At 39.9% G+C, this 16,603-nt stretch overlaps 1 protein-coding gene across 2 annotated transcripts in view; it reads left to right on the forward strand.

Moving 5' to 3' along the window:
* The window catches only part of pik3r5 (phosphoinositide-3-kinase, regulatory subunit 5), a 29,517-nt gene that overhangs the window by 5,756 nt on the left and 7,158 nt on the right, over positions 1–16,603 (forward strand). Inside the window, exons 2-18 of one of the 2 annotated variants that reach the window (XM_026358741.1) lie at positions 2,903–3,018; positions 6,155–6,270; positions 6,395–6,463; positions 7,611–7,749; positions 9,199–9,268; positions 9,846–10,020; positions 10,633–10,801; positions 10,917–10,985; positions 11,156–12,057; positions 12,152–12,262; positions 12,423–12,554; positions 12,658–12,751; positions 13,029–13,105; positions 13,383–13,476; positions 13,611–13,693; positions 14,272–14,387; positions 14,786–16,383. In XM_026358741.1, coding sequence (XP_026214526.1) covers positions 2,919–3,018; positions 6,155–6,270; positions 6,395–6,463; positions 7,611–7,749; positions 9,199–9,268; positions 9,846–10,020; positions 10,633–10,801; positions 10,917–10,985; positions 11,156–12,057; positions 12,152–12,262; positions 12,423–12,554; positions 12,658–12,751; positions 13,029–13,105; positions 13,383–13,476; positions 13,611–13,693; positions 14,272–14,387; positions 14,786–14,936 — 2,667 coding nt within the window. In that variant the 5' untranslated portion in view covers positions 2,903–2,918 and the 3' untranslated portion in view covers positions 14,937–16,383. Of the gene's footprint in view, positions 1–2,902; positions 3,019–6,154; positions 6,271–6,394; positions 6,464–7,610; positions 7,750–9,198; positions 9,269–9,845; positions 10,021–10,632; positions 10,802–10,916; positions 10,986–11,155; positions 12,058–12,151; positions 12,263–12,422; positions 12,592–12,657; positions 12,752–13,028; positions 13,106–13,382; positions 13,477–13,610; positions 13,694–14,271; positions 14,388–14,785; positions 16,384–16,603 lie in introns of those variants that run through there. The other variant, XM_026358742.1, reaches the window with a different exon arrangement.

Here is a 16,603-nt window from a genome sequence, read left to right on the forward strand (position 1 = left end):
ATGTTGAAAGGGGAATTTTCCACACTTTCAGGGGGAAATTTTGAGATGTATTTAGGCAAAAACAGGTTTTGATGTCATTGCTCTGTTTGGTTTCTGTGTTGACTTCACTTTTTAGCTATTCCGGTTACAGATTTCCTGACTTAGTATCAAACCTTTTTACAACATTTATTTATTTTGTATGTTTGAGATATAAATAGCTGCAACCCCACCACTAAAATTAGATCATACAGATCACGTTCACATCGGTAATTTTTGTAATTGAAGCTGTGACCTGGTCATATTTTCGATCATCACTTATTAAGCAGAAGATCTATATTTATCAGTTAAAGAAGCCTAAATTTAAGCTAAGATAATAGAGATTTCTGACTCAAATGAAAAGATGGTTTTGAGTATTTGATTGTATCCTGTATGTCACCAACAAAAAGTTTTCTGTGGGGAAGTAGTTGTTCTGCTTCTCAAAATTGGACATTTCCCAGTATTTGTACATACACATGTTATATTTTTGTGGAAAATCTAAAATGAGGCATGAAAATGATTAAAATTCATCCTTTTGACCACAAGCCAGTGGATATTCATTCATTACAGGGAATATTTTACATTTTATGTAGGTCATTAATTCATGGTATAGATTCCATTCACTCACATGTTATTTACTAGGTTTTCTTTTATTTTAGGCTTTTTTTTTAATCTAATAAGCTTGAGATTGACCATTAATACAAGTCTGTTATAGAACATGAACAGTATTTTATCTCCAGCAGAAACAGGCTCATTATTATCATGTATATGCATTAGGTCGTGGTTTGGCTATAGATCTGGGAACACAGACCAACACTACACTGGTGGATAGATTTAGTAAACAACTCTGAGCTGTTATGTAATAGGAGTTAAGAAATATATTTTACATGACTGCGGTTTGTATAATGACCCACTGTACAGAAAAAACATGCAATGTTTGTGTAGCACTATTGTCCATCAGTGATGATGACAGTTGATAACTGCTTGTAAAATAGCAGCGTATGTACTGGAACCATGAGCTGAACGACTTGATCTTGAAAAAAAGACAAAAACACGAGCACTTTTAAATTATTCATTATAAAAAAACGCTAGGTTAATCTTCTCATGATAATATCTCTTTTAGTCTCTATTATTATTAAAATTGATCATGATGACGTATTTATATCTCACAATCTTGGTGAACCAGCTGACTGTTCTCATGATCTGATCTCATCGTGGTCCAGTAAAGTAAAGGATGAAGATTTTCACAAAAACAAAAAAAACCTCTCCACGCCTTAAATAGATTCCAAGCGAACACTTTGCGTTGACAGGTGCGTGCCACTTTCTGCGTCGTTATGTAACTGTGCAGTTTACGGGGGAATTCATAGTTGTTGTAATTTTAAAGTTACCAGTGTGACCACTGTACCATTTTGAGCCTGCGTTTCTGTTTTTACTGAAACAGTAAAAGCACTGGTTTGTCAGACAGCTTTGGTCGGTTTATGTCACAGATTTCTTTAAACACCTGCCACTGTGAATGTTGTTTATGTGCCCTGAAGACAACCAGGATTTATAAATCTGTCACTCATCGCTTTCAAGTCACCAATGGGACGTCCCTGGTATCTTATTATGCATACAGAGGTATTCATAACAGAACTGAAACAACTTGCCACACCTGGGTGCTGCGTGAAAAACAGTCAAATGCACTGATAAACTGAAAGTAAAGAAAAAAACATAAAGCGAAGTTCAGCTCATCCTTGTGTCATTCCAGGTGATGTACAAATGGTGTTGTAGTAATACTGGAATTACATGGTTGACTAGCTTCTCTGTATCTCAGATCAACAGCATCATTTCACATCTCTGCTAAGTGTGGTGCAGATTTCAAATCTGGACTCATTTTAATCAACAACAATAGAATAAAAACCAAGGTCTTGTTTTGGTTTGTCTGTACGTTGCCGCCAAAACGTGCAGAAGTGCTCATCTTGAAAATGTTTATAGGAGGACCAATCAGATTCCACCTCTTCACATTGTCACTTAACTGAGATTAAAGGAACTGAAAATGCCATGAAAACATCTAACATGAGGATGATTTTTACAGTGTAAATTGTCCCTATACAGACACTTCAATAACCTTGAAACAGAATTTAGACAGTGAGTATATATAGAGATTTAATATGTACACATCTATAATAAATTTTAGGAACTCTGGTGTGTTAATTTATCTGACATCAGTGTCTATACACTACAGTAGTTTATTGTTACACATGAAGGCTATTTAAATCATTTTAAATGCTGGTGCTGTGAGTTTATGTTACCTGTTAATACTGGACTTATTATTCATGGACAGACTTTCAAGAGTTTGGGAAACTTAATTAACTGTTACTACCATTTTATATTTCCGACGGCAGCATCTCGAAACCGAGAAACCTGAGGTAGATGATTTAATGTACAAATTTAATGTTTAACATAGACCACAAACCATACAACGCTGGCGGCCTAAGGATAAGAAACTCCAGCAACACTTGTCTAATAAAGAATCATTTTGTTGTCATCATAAACGCGTTATTTCGAACATTTATCATTTATAATGCAGCAGGAGGCTTTTCGAATGCACAGTGTGAGTTGCACTGCATGTGATATTTCAGGAACCATGTCAACAACACAGCACAAACAACTGTGTGTCTGCTTTTCCTCAGAAATATCCCTTCATGGTTTGTGTATCTTCTTAGAGTAATTTTCATACTTACCGCAGGATCCGCCGTCATGCAAAACATGATGTGATAATAAATACTGTCCATGAAAAGAGAGTATGTGTGTGCGCACTGGGCATGCAAACAAATGAATTTAAAGATAATACGATAATATTGCACCGACATGCTTAATATCGTCTGTCTCCTCCATCCCTCCACAGAACCTGAGTGGTGAAGATGCAGCACACCTCATGCACAGAGGACAGGATCCAGCATGCTCTGGACAGGTGTCTGGATGGGCTGAGACAAAGCCCCACAGCAGCACAACACTGGAACGGTAGGAGACCTTTTACTTTCAGGAAAGCGTTTGAACATCAATCGTAAAATGGAATAGAAATGAAAACCAAATATTAAAATATGGGGGGGGGGGGGGGGGGGGGGTTGCTGCATTAGATGACAGGACTGCTGTGGGGATTTTTCTGTGTCATGTCCAACATCTTTAACCACTGACCCATGGAGTTCGTGAACAGCTGCTCTACCAACTGAGCTACATGTCAGCCTCATACAAAAAAAAAAAAAGAATACGGAAAAAAACCTGTTTATTCCATTTTTGATGGATGTTGTTCGAGCTCATGTGCTGAGGGAATGTTTTTTTTTATCACATGACAGCATGTCATGAACTGATCAATCATGATCATGATCATCTCATGATTCAATGTTTGAACATCAGCACTGTAGCTGTCAGAGAGCAGACAACAGTCCCACCTTCTAAAGTTGTATTAGTAAGAGGAGCGTTTTCATATCAGCATCTAAATGCGTATAAAAACATGTACATTAACTTATAGTGGCTGACACCATGGATAGTTACCAGTGCCTGATGCTGTAGCTCAGTTAGAGAAGTGAGTGAGACGTTTTGACATATCATAGCAGGAAAAGCACACGTGAATTGAATGACATTAATGCATGGAGGATGTCCTGGTATTGTGTGTGTTGGCTCACTGGAAAAACTTACTGAGATGCATATTAGAATTATTATGATTGAGGGATTGTTAATGTTATTAATTAGACCTTTACCTATCCTCCCACGACAACATATCACGCGTCTGCTGTGAAAAAGGTGATGGGGTCGTGGGGTCGCCAGTTTTTTTTGCGTCATCCCAGTCAAAGTAAAATGTAACACAGCCTCTTATTCATTCATTTGTTGTGACCCAGAGCCTATTGAGCACTCTTGATAAAGGGCTTGTGGCAAACGTGTGGTGCAAAACCCTCAGTTTGCAGTAAGGTAAAAGCAAAATTTTCTTAGAAATATCAACCACAGGCAACACATTTGGACGTGATATGCGCCAAATACAGTGCTGACAGTTTGTTCTCGCTTTCTCTACCAAGAAGGGCAGCATGCGACAAGTGCTCTGGCAGAAACATGAGCATATCAATTTATGGGTGCCTGAAGTTGTTGTTGCTGTAACATCATCAGAGAAACGTGTTATTGGGTGATGGAGGAAGTTGTGTGAATAGACAGCTGGGAGGAAGTGGTGGCACAGACCGCAGTGTGTGTGTGTGTGTGTGTGTGTGTGTGTGTGTGTGTGTGTGTGTGTGTGTGTGTGTGTGTGTGTGTGTGTGTGTGTGAGTGAGTGAGGCATCATGAGGCAGGAGTCTCTGTGATGTAGGGTTTAAAACCGGGGCGGAAGATCAAGTTGACATCAGTCTCCCGCACAGCAACCAGTGCTGGAGAGAGTGATGCACACTTCCACTTCATTCCCCCTGACAGAGGACAGTAATGTGATTTTGACAGCTGGAGTTTGTTCAACTCCAGCGTCCAAATGTAGAGAGATTACCAGGAATATGTAGTGTCTATGAGCGTGATTGCGTTCATAAGAACTTGTATGGCAATAACCGTCTACTTCAGAACTGGCTGAGATAATCAAATGAACTAATCTTCACATCTCCATTTGAGACTTTCATCTTAATTTCCAGTGCTGGCATCTTATCAAAATGAACTCGTTCAAGCTCAACACCAAAGGCTCATGATGCAAATACAGCCCTGACCTTTAAATAAAGTCAGCACGCTGCTTTTTAGAGATGACAGATAACACCGTTAGGTGCAACGAGACAGACATCACATTTCTTGGAAAACATCTCTGTGTAACTCGAACAACTGCTGATGTGTTATTTCCTTGGAAACTGAGCTCCTTTCGAGATGTACCCAGAGTCGTTGAGACTGAGGGATCAAATGGAAAGTAAAAGGCATGTGAGGAGTCAGAAATCACTTACAGTTGGGTCTGTGCGTGTGGCAGACCTCAGATTGGTGCGGTTTGATATTCTACAACTTTCACCCATTTTAGTTTTATCTCACATTTCCATTTCACACTGTAACAAAAAACCTGCAGCCAGAGCTCAGTGAAGTAACACGTCTACTCCTTCTGCACCTCAAAGCTGCTCAGGTACGTTTAGCAAAACGTCTCATGTGCAGAGGAGACCTTCACTCTGTTTTCTTGCAACAGGAAATCCATCCTGCCAAATTTGTACATGTACACACACTCACACTGAAACAACCGAACAAAAGGTGATAAAACACGCCCTTGAAGAGCAATAGCACCAGCAGCAGCAGCAGCAGCAGCAGCAGCTAGGAGCTTTACAATCCTTTGTGAGTTGTTGACAGCCCTTATTTGGTTGATACCAATCCCACGGCCAAACGTAAGACTGTCTAATACCCGCTTCGTTACCCTGGTGCTGTGTGTTGTATGTGATGTGTGTGGTGAAACATGGACAACGACACATCACGAAAACACATTTATTTGCATATGAAAACTGTATACTGCTTTGTGTATGAGTACACACCACTTTACAATACATGCTTTGTCTGAGGGGTCATCATAGTATGTGAAGAGATGGAACCAGTAGTTTATTGCTAGTAGCGTGAACCATATGGCCAGTGTCGTCCACATGGAGTAATATGCAGAAAGACGTTAAATGCCACTTTTAAAGGCACTGTTAACTCAAGTTACGGATTCTCATGTTTGTATTATATATCTTATAATGCCTTTTTATTTGGTGTTTTATTAACGAAGTATCGCAACATCTAAATCATCCTGACATTTCCAACTTTAAATAAGAAACTTTCAGTTTCAGACGTAAGCAGGCGTCAGTAGCTGGTGTCTGTTGTTCTCTGTTGACTCAGTTGCACTACTGAAGCACCAACATGCAGCTTTTTATTGTCACGGCCAGCGGTGCTGATGCATGTTCCACTGTTCGCTGTAATAGACCCTACTAACTGCTGTAACCCTGACAACAGATGATTCATTCTGAAATCGGAAAAGTTAGATCTTGGATCCCTTTAATCTAGAATAGTTATTCTCATTATAAAATACGTGGTGTGACACAGGATTGCTGAGATTGGCTCACACGTCTGCATTTGTTGGTTATATTGAACCATTCTGCACATATTTACATAAAAAATCCTTTTGCTGTTTCAGTGCTGATGTGCTCAGCGGGTCAGTCAATGAACCGCTGGAGCCTGGAGGAGCTGGTGAAGAGAGACCCTGAGAATTTCCTCATCCTTTTACAGCAGATCGTAATAAAGACCAAAGAGGTAAGAGGACAAAGAGCAAATGTAATCTTCAAAAAGAACATTGACCACTGGAGAGTTATCCTAACAACTGCACCCACTGTCTTCCTCTCTCTCCCAAACGTGTGCCGCGCATGTGTGAGTTCAGGTTCTGGAGCAGTGTCAGTATGAGCTGGTTGTTCCACTCGCCATCATGTTCTCCTCTACGCTGCTTCAGGTACAGGCTGTTTACATCCAGATGATATGAAACCATTAAACCTTTCCTCACCTCAAGTAACCCAAGTCACAGTGTGTTCGAGTGCTACACCCAAGAGGTCAATTAGTTCCCTAATTCTAACCACTATTGCATATGTTTGAGGCAATGTTGTGACAAAAAAGAAAAAAACACTCCAAACACTGTGCTTCTTTTCGGGCTATTTTACCATATTGTCTTTCTTTAGTTGGGCTTTGAGATTTTGTGACAAACCCATAATATAATATTAGAAAATGAACAAGATTGTGCCAAGTGACAAGTAGCCCAATGTACTTTGGCTCGCAGCATCAGCAGGATCAGGTAAAAGTACATAGCAAAGGGAGTGGGTGTTACACAAAAACTAACATACAACTAATGATTTAAAGACACATCGAACGCTGAGTGTCTAGTGTATCCTGTAGTTGATGCAACAGCACAATATGGTGTGGTTGCATCAACTAATAGACACACCCATTTCCTCCTTGTCAATTTCAAAAGCCCTCTGGTCCGAAATCACATGATGATGAATCAACCCGCCCATGTAAATCCTCCCTGCTGGCTCATATATATGTCTTTATATGATTGGTTGAATGTTGTCTTCTTTGTTCAACTTCCATTCTATTCAAATGTTCTTTACTATGTACTTTTGACTGATGAACGCTGGAAATGCATTAGTGTGGGTGTCACTGGAGATCACTTATCAATCTGCTTCCTCTCATCCATGCACCTTGGCAGCAGGTTACTGTTGTATTGTGTTTGTCTGGTAAGGACAGGAATTAGACAAAGCTGCTCTGAAGTGAACATGCTTTGCTAATTAAAGTGCTGACATGACTATATATGTAAACTGGTCGGGATTCATAGTTAAGAGATAATTAGAAAAACATAATAAAGAAAACGGACTGAGAGTTGCTGATAATGATAATCACTTGTTACAGCTGTAGGTCACCTCCACACCAGCATTCAGTTATAGTTTCATTATGACCGTAAGAAACTGGGAAGTGCAAATAACTGTCAGCCAATCAGAAGAAACGTGCCTTCTTTGCAAAACATTTACTCATGAACCCTCAAACAAGTCCTACTGCTCCTTATTAAAAAAACTCACTAAAACACCTGGTTTGTGCTTGGCCTGCAGACACCATACTGTCCTGCAGACACGGAGCTACTGGAGGAAGCTGTCGAGGTGTTTCGGTGCTTCCTCACCTGGCCTGAGCCGTACTGCAGTGTGTGTAGAAACCTGCTCTCCACACTACAGCTGGAGATCAAGGCCCCAGGTAAATATCCAGTATAGAATTCACGTTAAGAGCCTCAACAATTAGTTATTCACACAGAAGTGCTCTTTGGTAAGTACCTAATATTTTGCATAGATTTAATTTCTGTTTAATTAGTTTTGTCCTTACAACTTGGAAATAGAAAATGTTTTACCTCTAAACTCCATTTTAGTTTTTATCTGCGAACAACAATACAGCGTTCAGAATGTTTATAGGACCAACCAGATTCCACCTCTTTACAGTGTCACTTAACTGCTTGTGACTGAGGTTAAAGGAACTGAAAATGCCATGAAAAAGTCTGTGTAAAAACATCTGACCTGAGGATGATTATTGGTCTTTCTGTAAATCGTGTTTGAACTTGGTATGAAGTTGTTTTTCCACTACAGCTCATTCTTATGTTTGTTACATATTACTATTACATATGTGTATGATACTTCATGTTAATGATGCAGAGTTTAGACGGTGAGTATATCTGGAGATTTAATATGTACACATATATAATAAATTTCAGGAAATCTATTTTATCATTAGTTTCTATACACTACAGTAGTTCATTGCTAAATCTGCCCTGGTTGTGTCTGTTCTATTTATAATTTGAGTACTACATAACGGAAAATCTTGAGGTCATCTAAGCAGCAGAATAAAAGAAACAGCAGGCAAAAGACCAAATAACACATATAAGACAGAGTAAAGTACACAGAGAAACGTTTTATTATTATTAGTTATTATAAGTTTAAGTAAGTAATTTATTAATTTAGTTTAAAATTGTTTTTAGCAAAACGTGATATCAGTGACAAAAATGTGTTAAAGAGAACAAAATAGCACTAAACTGTCTACTTTCTCTTCTCATAATCTGAAAAATGCACCTTTTAAAGCCATAGACTTTAATGCATTGCATATCTACAGTTCATGTTACCAGTTAGCTAGAACCTTATAAAAACCTGTCTGTTTAATAAATGTTTTTCTTTGTTGACACACACCTTCCACTAACCCCATCCTTACATTAGTGCTTCTCCAACCCATGGAAGTGCCCTCCCCCTAGTGACAAGTCAGGGAAATGCATACAGGATGCCATTGGACTCTGTTTATTTATACAACAAACTGTGACAACAACAATAACAGAAAGTTGATGAGGATTCAGGTTAAACTGTGGACTTGTTCATACTAATCATTATTTTTTTGAAAGTGGATGTACTTACATGCATTTACACAACAACAAACACAGAAAAGCAGAAGCTGCAATACACTGAAATTTACAGGAAGGCTAAAAGGAAGTGGGTTCAATGCAATAATCGACTGAATGAATTCATATGAATGGATGAGCGTTTGTGAGCGTTTTCTATAACCATTTAATCCAGTTCACTTTAAAGAGCATAAATATAAAACCTTGTCATTCTAGTCTTCTTTGAGTTGATAGGATCGAAACATTAATATTTGTCTCTTCCCTTACAGGGATTTCCTTTCAGAGACTGGTGAGAGAAGAGCAGGGCCTTAACTCCACCAGCCAGTTCTCCAGGACCATGTAAGTCTGCACAATATCACAGATCACTAAACTTACAACTTGTTGTTTTATGTGATGATGTTGGCTGCACTTTCTAGATGCTAGACTAGATAACACTAGAATATACACATTGTATGCATATAATATTGTATTCATAGTGAACCTCTCACAGTGGTGCCATACTTAATATCTGTTGTTACACTGCATAAAATGTGTTCCTACTTCTATTTTGGGCCCAGTTCACACTGTGCATTACATTTGCACTCTTTTACCTTCTGCTTTCCTGTTAAACTAGGCCAGGATGTTTTGTCATACATGTCAGTAGTTAGCAATAAGTTTATCTGATGTGATGCATTGCTTCTTTTAAAGTCAGCACCTAATAACCGCACTCAGTGTCCCGAAGTTAAATGAATTAGATTGTGGTTAACATTTACCACATATTTTCTAGTCCTGGAAAGTCCCTTTTCATCACCTTCTTCACCTGTCTACCGCCCCCCCCCCGGCCCCCCTACACAGCATCCTGTTTGCATCTTCTCCCACGTAAATTTGTGTACATGCTCACACATAACCAGTGTCGCCGTCTGTCTGCTGCCTGCAGGACCGTACTGCTGATGAACCCCGGCGAGGTGCCTCCTGAGTTTCTCTCAGTGGCGGAGCAGCTCAGTCACATTCAGCATTCACAGAAAGAGACCTACATCACCCTGATTAAGCACGCCTTCCAGTCCACACTAGGGACCAAGTATCCTCTACATAGCATCCACAGAGCCCTGCAGGTACATGCTCAGAACAGTGTGATTCAAACTAATCAAAAATCAATATGACAAGATCTCATCAACAGTTGATGTAACCCCATTACAGAGTCGTGTATGATAAGTCTGCACTAATAAAGAAGTAAAACAGACCATTAGAAAGTACTTTTTTTACTCAAATATTATGTAAGGTTTGGTAAAAGAGAACAACATATAAAACATGAATGAAAGTTAATATAAAAAAGAAGCAAACCCCATATTATCACCTAGTTTTGAGGAGTCATGATCTACATGTAATTAAAGTTTTACTTACTACATTTTTCAGTAGCGTGCCAGCCGTTTGACTACATTCAGATCTGTATATGAATCCAAGTAGTTGAGGTACTTTTTTTTTACCCTGATGCTTTGTGTACTTAACTACTAAAACTACAAACACTGATGTAATTGGACAGGTTTAGGTCTCAGGGGTATTTTTAGTCAAATAGTCATGTTTTCATTATTGCTATTTTTTAACCAATGTTCACAGAAGTGTGTCATTTTGAAATCACCTTCAAATTCATATTCTTCCAGGGTGAAGTAAATAATTGGCAATTTGCAAAGCTGTGTTTTCAAAGTGCTCAAAACTCCATTTTGCAGGGAAAAACCGTGAATGACCTGCAGGAGATCTTCACTGAAGTAAGCCATGTCTTAGAGACCGCTGCCTCCATGAATGAGCCTCAGCAGGGGCGAAGCTATGTAATCCAGGGGCTGGAGGGACTGAGGGAGAGGATGAAAATCTCAGCATCCAATGGAAGGAAGTCTGATGGTGAGAGTCTTTTAGGAATTATGGGAATATACAATATACAAAGCACATGACATGATTTAGATATATCAGTCAACCTGACTGTTATTTTGCTCTTTCTTTCTGTTCTCCCTCTCAGGAATGCTACAGACGCTACCACTGCCAACACCCAAGTGTTACATGTTTCACTGGGAAAAAGATAACTTCGGTAAAGTATTTAGCTTGAAACTATATTACCGTTTGTGTGCCCATTAGTCCATTATCTCCATCCATGCTGAAGAACAGTGACCCTGACTTTGCTGGAAAGCGCAAGTGGCGCTGTTAACGTGAATATCAAGCCTACCTCCCTTTGTTATGTGTCTGTTTTGATTCCTTCAGATGTTCTGAACACCCTGTTGGAGCATGACCCTGACGACCCCATCACTAACGGTCAGGCTGAGGATGAAGACGAGGTAGACAGTGATGATGACGATGAGGACGATGAGGATGTGACCGAAATTGAAGTAGGAGGAGAGTTGAAAGAAGACAAAGAAGAGGAGGGCGATGGAGTCTATTTGCCTCCAATGTCCATCAGCAGCATCAATCATCGTGCCTCCACCTTTTCCACCATCTCCTCCCTGTCCACTGCCTCCAAAGACTCTATGTTCTCCACTTTGTCTGTCGCTTCAGAGTGCTATGCTCCATCTCTGTTCTCTGTCACTTCTGGAGTTGATAGCGACTACTTTGAAGACTCTGACGACTATATCTCCTCCTCCCCCATTGCTGAAAAATGTTCTCCCAAGTCTACCAAAGCTTCAGCCCGGCTCAGTCAGCACCTCTACCGGATTTTCATGAAACCCAAGAGCCCTCGATCACTGTCCCGGGCCAAAAGCTTAGGAAACACAGAATCAAAAGACATTTTAATTGTACGAGAGAAGCGTTCCAACTCTCTACCCCAGCAAGTCAAATTACGCAGTCCTGAACCCCTACCCCAGCCACAAAGTCATACTCTTAGACATGTCTGCTTCAGAAGGAGGCCTATCCTCAGTAGTGATGAAGACAGTAAGAATACGACACTCAGGGTGGTAGTGTTTGGTGCTGATCATGTGGCAGGGAAGGTGGCCCGGGCCTACAATAGCCTGAGGAGGAACGAGAGTGCATCGCCACGTCTCAGCAGGGCCTTCAAACTTCAGTTCTACTTTGTCCCTGTCAAGAGGGACTCGACACGGGAACCAAAGAGTCGCAGGTCTTCTAGTCCTGTGATTCAAATTGGGACTTCTAAAGGAGCAGCCCAGTCTAATGTAAGAACAACAACACTAATTCAATACAATGACACCACTTGCATTGCATCTGCATATAAAAACTCCATTGTTTGGTTTGATTTCGCTCAAACAGGATGTTGGGGACAGCACTAACGACATCGCCCACCTTCTTGGTATGCTTGACCCTTGGTACGAAAGAAACACTCTTAGCCTGCTTAAACTGCCTGCCAACGTTGTCTGCCAGGTACAGCTGCAATCTAACTCGAACCAAACCCGATCAAAAAGCCTAGCAATGTATTTTGAAGAACTGTGATCACTGACGTATTTTAAAAATGTCTCACTTCTTGTTTAATTTAGTTTATAGAATTGCAAGAAGAGTTCATTAGTGTTGTGCTATTCTGCAGCAAACCTCAAAGACAGAGTCAGAGTCATATGACAATTCATATGAGCAGCGTCTACCCATCTTGGCTGACTTGGTCCTCTACTACTGCCGCTTTGCTGCCCGGCCAGCTCTAATCCAGCTCTATCAAATTGAGGTAAGGCACACTTCAACTCCACACACACACACACACAGTAATGACCTAAGAATCCCTGTTTGTTACCAAATCATGTAAGTGACTGAGGATCTTGATGTTACAGCTGACATTAGCCTGTGGAGAGAGGAAGACCGAGGTGTTTGTTCACTCCCTAGAGCTGGGTCACACCGCAGGAACACGAGCCATCAAGGCCATGGGTGAGTGTGACACACAAACACAGAGATATCCTAGCAACCGCGCCACAAAAAGCAAAATCATCCACGTTTTCCTTGCAGTGAAATGCATCCGCAGTTATTATGAGGTTGAGACTGAACTAAATTTGTGGTAGAGGAACATCTGCTATTTCTATATGATGATTCAGACCACTTCTACTTTTTTTAGTTTCACTCATTACGATGGTTGTGTCTGTGGGAAAGACTTTACTTTATACCATTACATATTAAATAGTCTTCATCTTTTCCTCTCTTTATATAGGGGCTGCAAGTAAGCGCTTTGGTATTGATGGTGACCGAGAAGCTGTGCCTCTGTCGTTGGAAGTGATGTACAACAGGGTAAGACAGTGATTGATTTCATTCATTATCAAAATGTGGGTCTTGCCACATCATGCATTTTACAATAACCACATTCAGGAGGCTCATTATTACCAGAACAGGAAGAATCAATCGGAAAAGAATTAAACAAATACAAATTGAAAAAAGGAGGAGTTTGAAATGTTTCTCTAGACTCATGAACTCTAGGTGTAGTTTAGGTGCAGGGACCATGTGTTTCACAATGTTTCAGCATTTCCAAAACAGCAATGATCTTATCCTCCTTTGTCCTCTCCTTCAGGTGGTGATTAGTGGGAGAAGCCAGTGGAAAAGAGAAGCAAAAGTCTGCACTTCAGTAAACCTGACCAAAGCATGCAAGAACCCTGAAGAACTAGGTAAGCTACCGTACTGCTACTGTAACTGTAATACACAGATAAGTAGTTCTTGTTTCTCTTACTAACATGACGTAGATATTCATCGCAAAGTCTGATTTGTAAGTGTTATTTCAACTTTGAACAATCTCCGTCAGACTCGAAGATGGAGTGCCTGCAGCTGACAATGACTGAGGTTCTGAAGAGACAGAACGGCAAAAGCAAGAAAGGCTTTAACCAGGTGAGGCGGGCGTGACATCAGTCTGTTTGAGGGGTTTGCGGTGGTAGAAAAAGTGCAGCAGCGACACAGAAACTCAAACAACTTCTAAACACTGTATTTAAAGACGGAGACCTCAACACATCCTCGTTAGCGTCTCAAAACTCATCGCAGTTTAATCTCTCATCTCGCGCATGCTGAGAAAGGAGGATTTCACAGTGACAGTCTGATGAGCAAAAAGCCACAACACACCCACAGACAAGAGGCACATCTGCTCTGCTAACGTGTATTTCGCCGATGATTTTGTTTGTTCAACACCGTAGCCTAATCTCCTAACCTCATTTAGAATTGGAGCTTTGATTTGTAATAGTCATGACAAACCTCAGAGGAATTTAGACCTATTTAAAGGATTGATTTTTAGCTCATGACTTCCTTTACAACCCAGAGACAAAAACTGTAACAGCAAATGTCACATAACATTAAATGCAAATTTATCTCCACAGTTCTTGAGCATTTCTCTATGTCTTTACTCCTAAATGTGTATTCACGAGGTGCAAGGCATTTAGTTTTGTTCTGTTTGCTCTGTTCTTTACCTTTTGTAGCAGCTGAGCGTGACAGAGGTGAAGGTGGACAAGGTACAGGTCAGCGGTGCTGGAAACACAACCTTTGCTGTGTGTCTGGACCAGGACGAGAAAAAGATACTACAGAGCGTCACCAGGTGTGCAGCTACACACACGCACAGGAAGCGATGCAAGCCAAATGTGTCAGGAAAGAAGTGGTACACCACCAACCACTTTACCTTTCCAATTAAACAAATGATCCCCATGCACTACTTCTTCATGAAGGAAGTCTTATTGGATAATGTTATAATTATTATTATTATATCATTGGATAATAGATGCAAACATAATTATAATTTAATATCATCTCACAACAAAGATGCTCAAGATAGACTCGCTATTTTTGGGTGCACTCTCTGCATGTCGTTCACACCTAACCAGCGTCTACTGCAGCCACAACTCGGTTTCTTTTCAGTGCACATTTGCATCATCAACTCACAACCCTTGCAAGTGTGGTTATTTATATAATCCTTGTGTCTCTTTCTGTCCAACCAAGGTGTGAAATATCGGTGTGCTACAAACCTGACAGTTCGACTGACTGGAGGCTAAGGAAATTCCAGGCTTCAGCCCAAATCCAGCCTCTCCACCCCACCTTCTGCTCCCTCCTCTGCCTGCCCATAGTCACCTTCAGTGGGGCTCTTCCCTGAGGAAACGTAACACTGGTTTGAGCTAGTTCAAAGGAAATGTGCTCTGAATGACAGACACAAACTGCTGGAGATATGTGCACAGAACCTGCAGTTTATCATTTCTGCCTGGTGTCTTAAAGCATTTCTGGTCAAGTTCACATGATGATTAAATGATAGTGGAAAACACTTGGATGTGAGCATTAGGGATAATCGGCAAATTACAGACATGATTGACTTGTAACTGTTGATAGAGAGACTTGTTGACATGTTAAATGAATACGAACAGATTCGATAGTTTTAATGATACTGATGAGTCCAGCTGTGTCTATAAAAAGCAATCCCTCCTTGTTGTTAAGGAACCTGTTCAAGTTTCATTCTTCAGGTTTCAGTTCCTCATTTCCTTTTGGCAGAGAAGTGACAATAACCACCACAACATTAGGATGGAATTCGGTGAAACAGGATGAGTACCTTGAGTCTCATGTGAGATGGCATCTAAACTGTCATGAGAAGCATGTTACCAGGGTCCTACAATGAGGAGGAATGCAAAACAATATATATATATATATAGAGAGAGAGATTATCCTGGAGTCAGACATTAAGGACTTTTGTCTGGATCGACCTACATGGACATAAAGATCACTGGGAATTTTACGCCTGCTGACCAGACCGTACTATTGCTCTAAAGAGGCAATTATCGGATGACTATATCTGAGAATGGACACTATGAACTGAGACAATATGTAAATATTATGTTTATGAAATGTTATATTGAAAGCTACTATTTCATTTATGTCTGTTATACATGGCCTTTTAATAATAGCATTTCTCGTGAGGAGTTATAATGAAGTCTCTGTTTTCACTAGTCATCCATGTGACCAGCAGGGGGCTCCGTTGACAATCCTTTTGACTTCTGTTGAAGTACAGATTGACAATGCAGAAATAATGACAATTTAACTTAAGTCCAACTCTGCAATGTCTGTAATGCATCTCTTCAATAAAATGTATGTTAATGTTGTATATGATATACAAATTGATAACCTTCATTTAATCAACTTGATGGATGAAAAATGTACATTTGATGTTTTGGTGCTTAAACACGTTTGAATGCACATTCTTTTAAGTAACTGGCTCATTTCACTGCATACTGTAAACCATGACATTTAAAAATACATCTGACAGTTGTTGCTGTAAAGGTCTAAATACATAATATCTTGATCACTGGACAGAGACTTTAATATTAGCACTGCTTAGACTTTTGTTTATGAATCTGAAGCACTTGAATATTTGAATAAATTAATTAGGTACTATTTTTTTGGGGGGGGGGTCAATACCTGGCATGAGGGCCCTCTACCTATATGCTTGCAAATGCAATATTGGTTTAATAACTGTATGTATATGTGTGTGTATCATCAATGCAATGGTTACATCTCAAAAGGAATTGTCATTAAAATATACAGTGAGTCTTGAATCTTACTTACGTGCTTACGTTTACAGCATACAGTATGACTCCATACTTTATGATTATATATATGATTACTGTTTCTTACTGTAAGTACAGCCTCGAAGTACATGTGTATTACTTATAGTTTCATTTTATACTTCAAAATACTTGTGTCTGACTACATTCAGGCTAAAAATGATGTTACAACTCCACTATAGATATCTTTACTTACTAGAAGTTAACATTT

This window comes from Anabas testudineus, chromosome 1 (genome assembly GCF_900324465.2).
Source record: "Anabas testudineus chromosome 1, fAnaTes1.2, whole genome shotgun sequence".
NCBI lineage: Eukaryota > Metazoa > Chordata > Actinopteri > Anabantiformes > Anabantidae > Anabas > Anabas testudineus.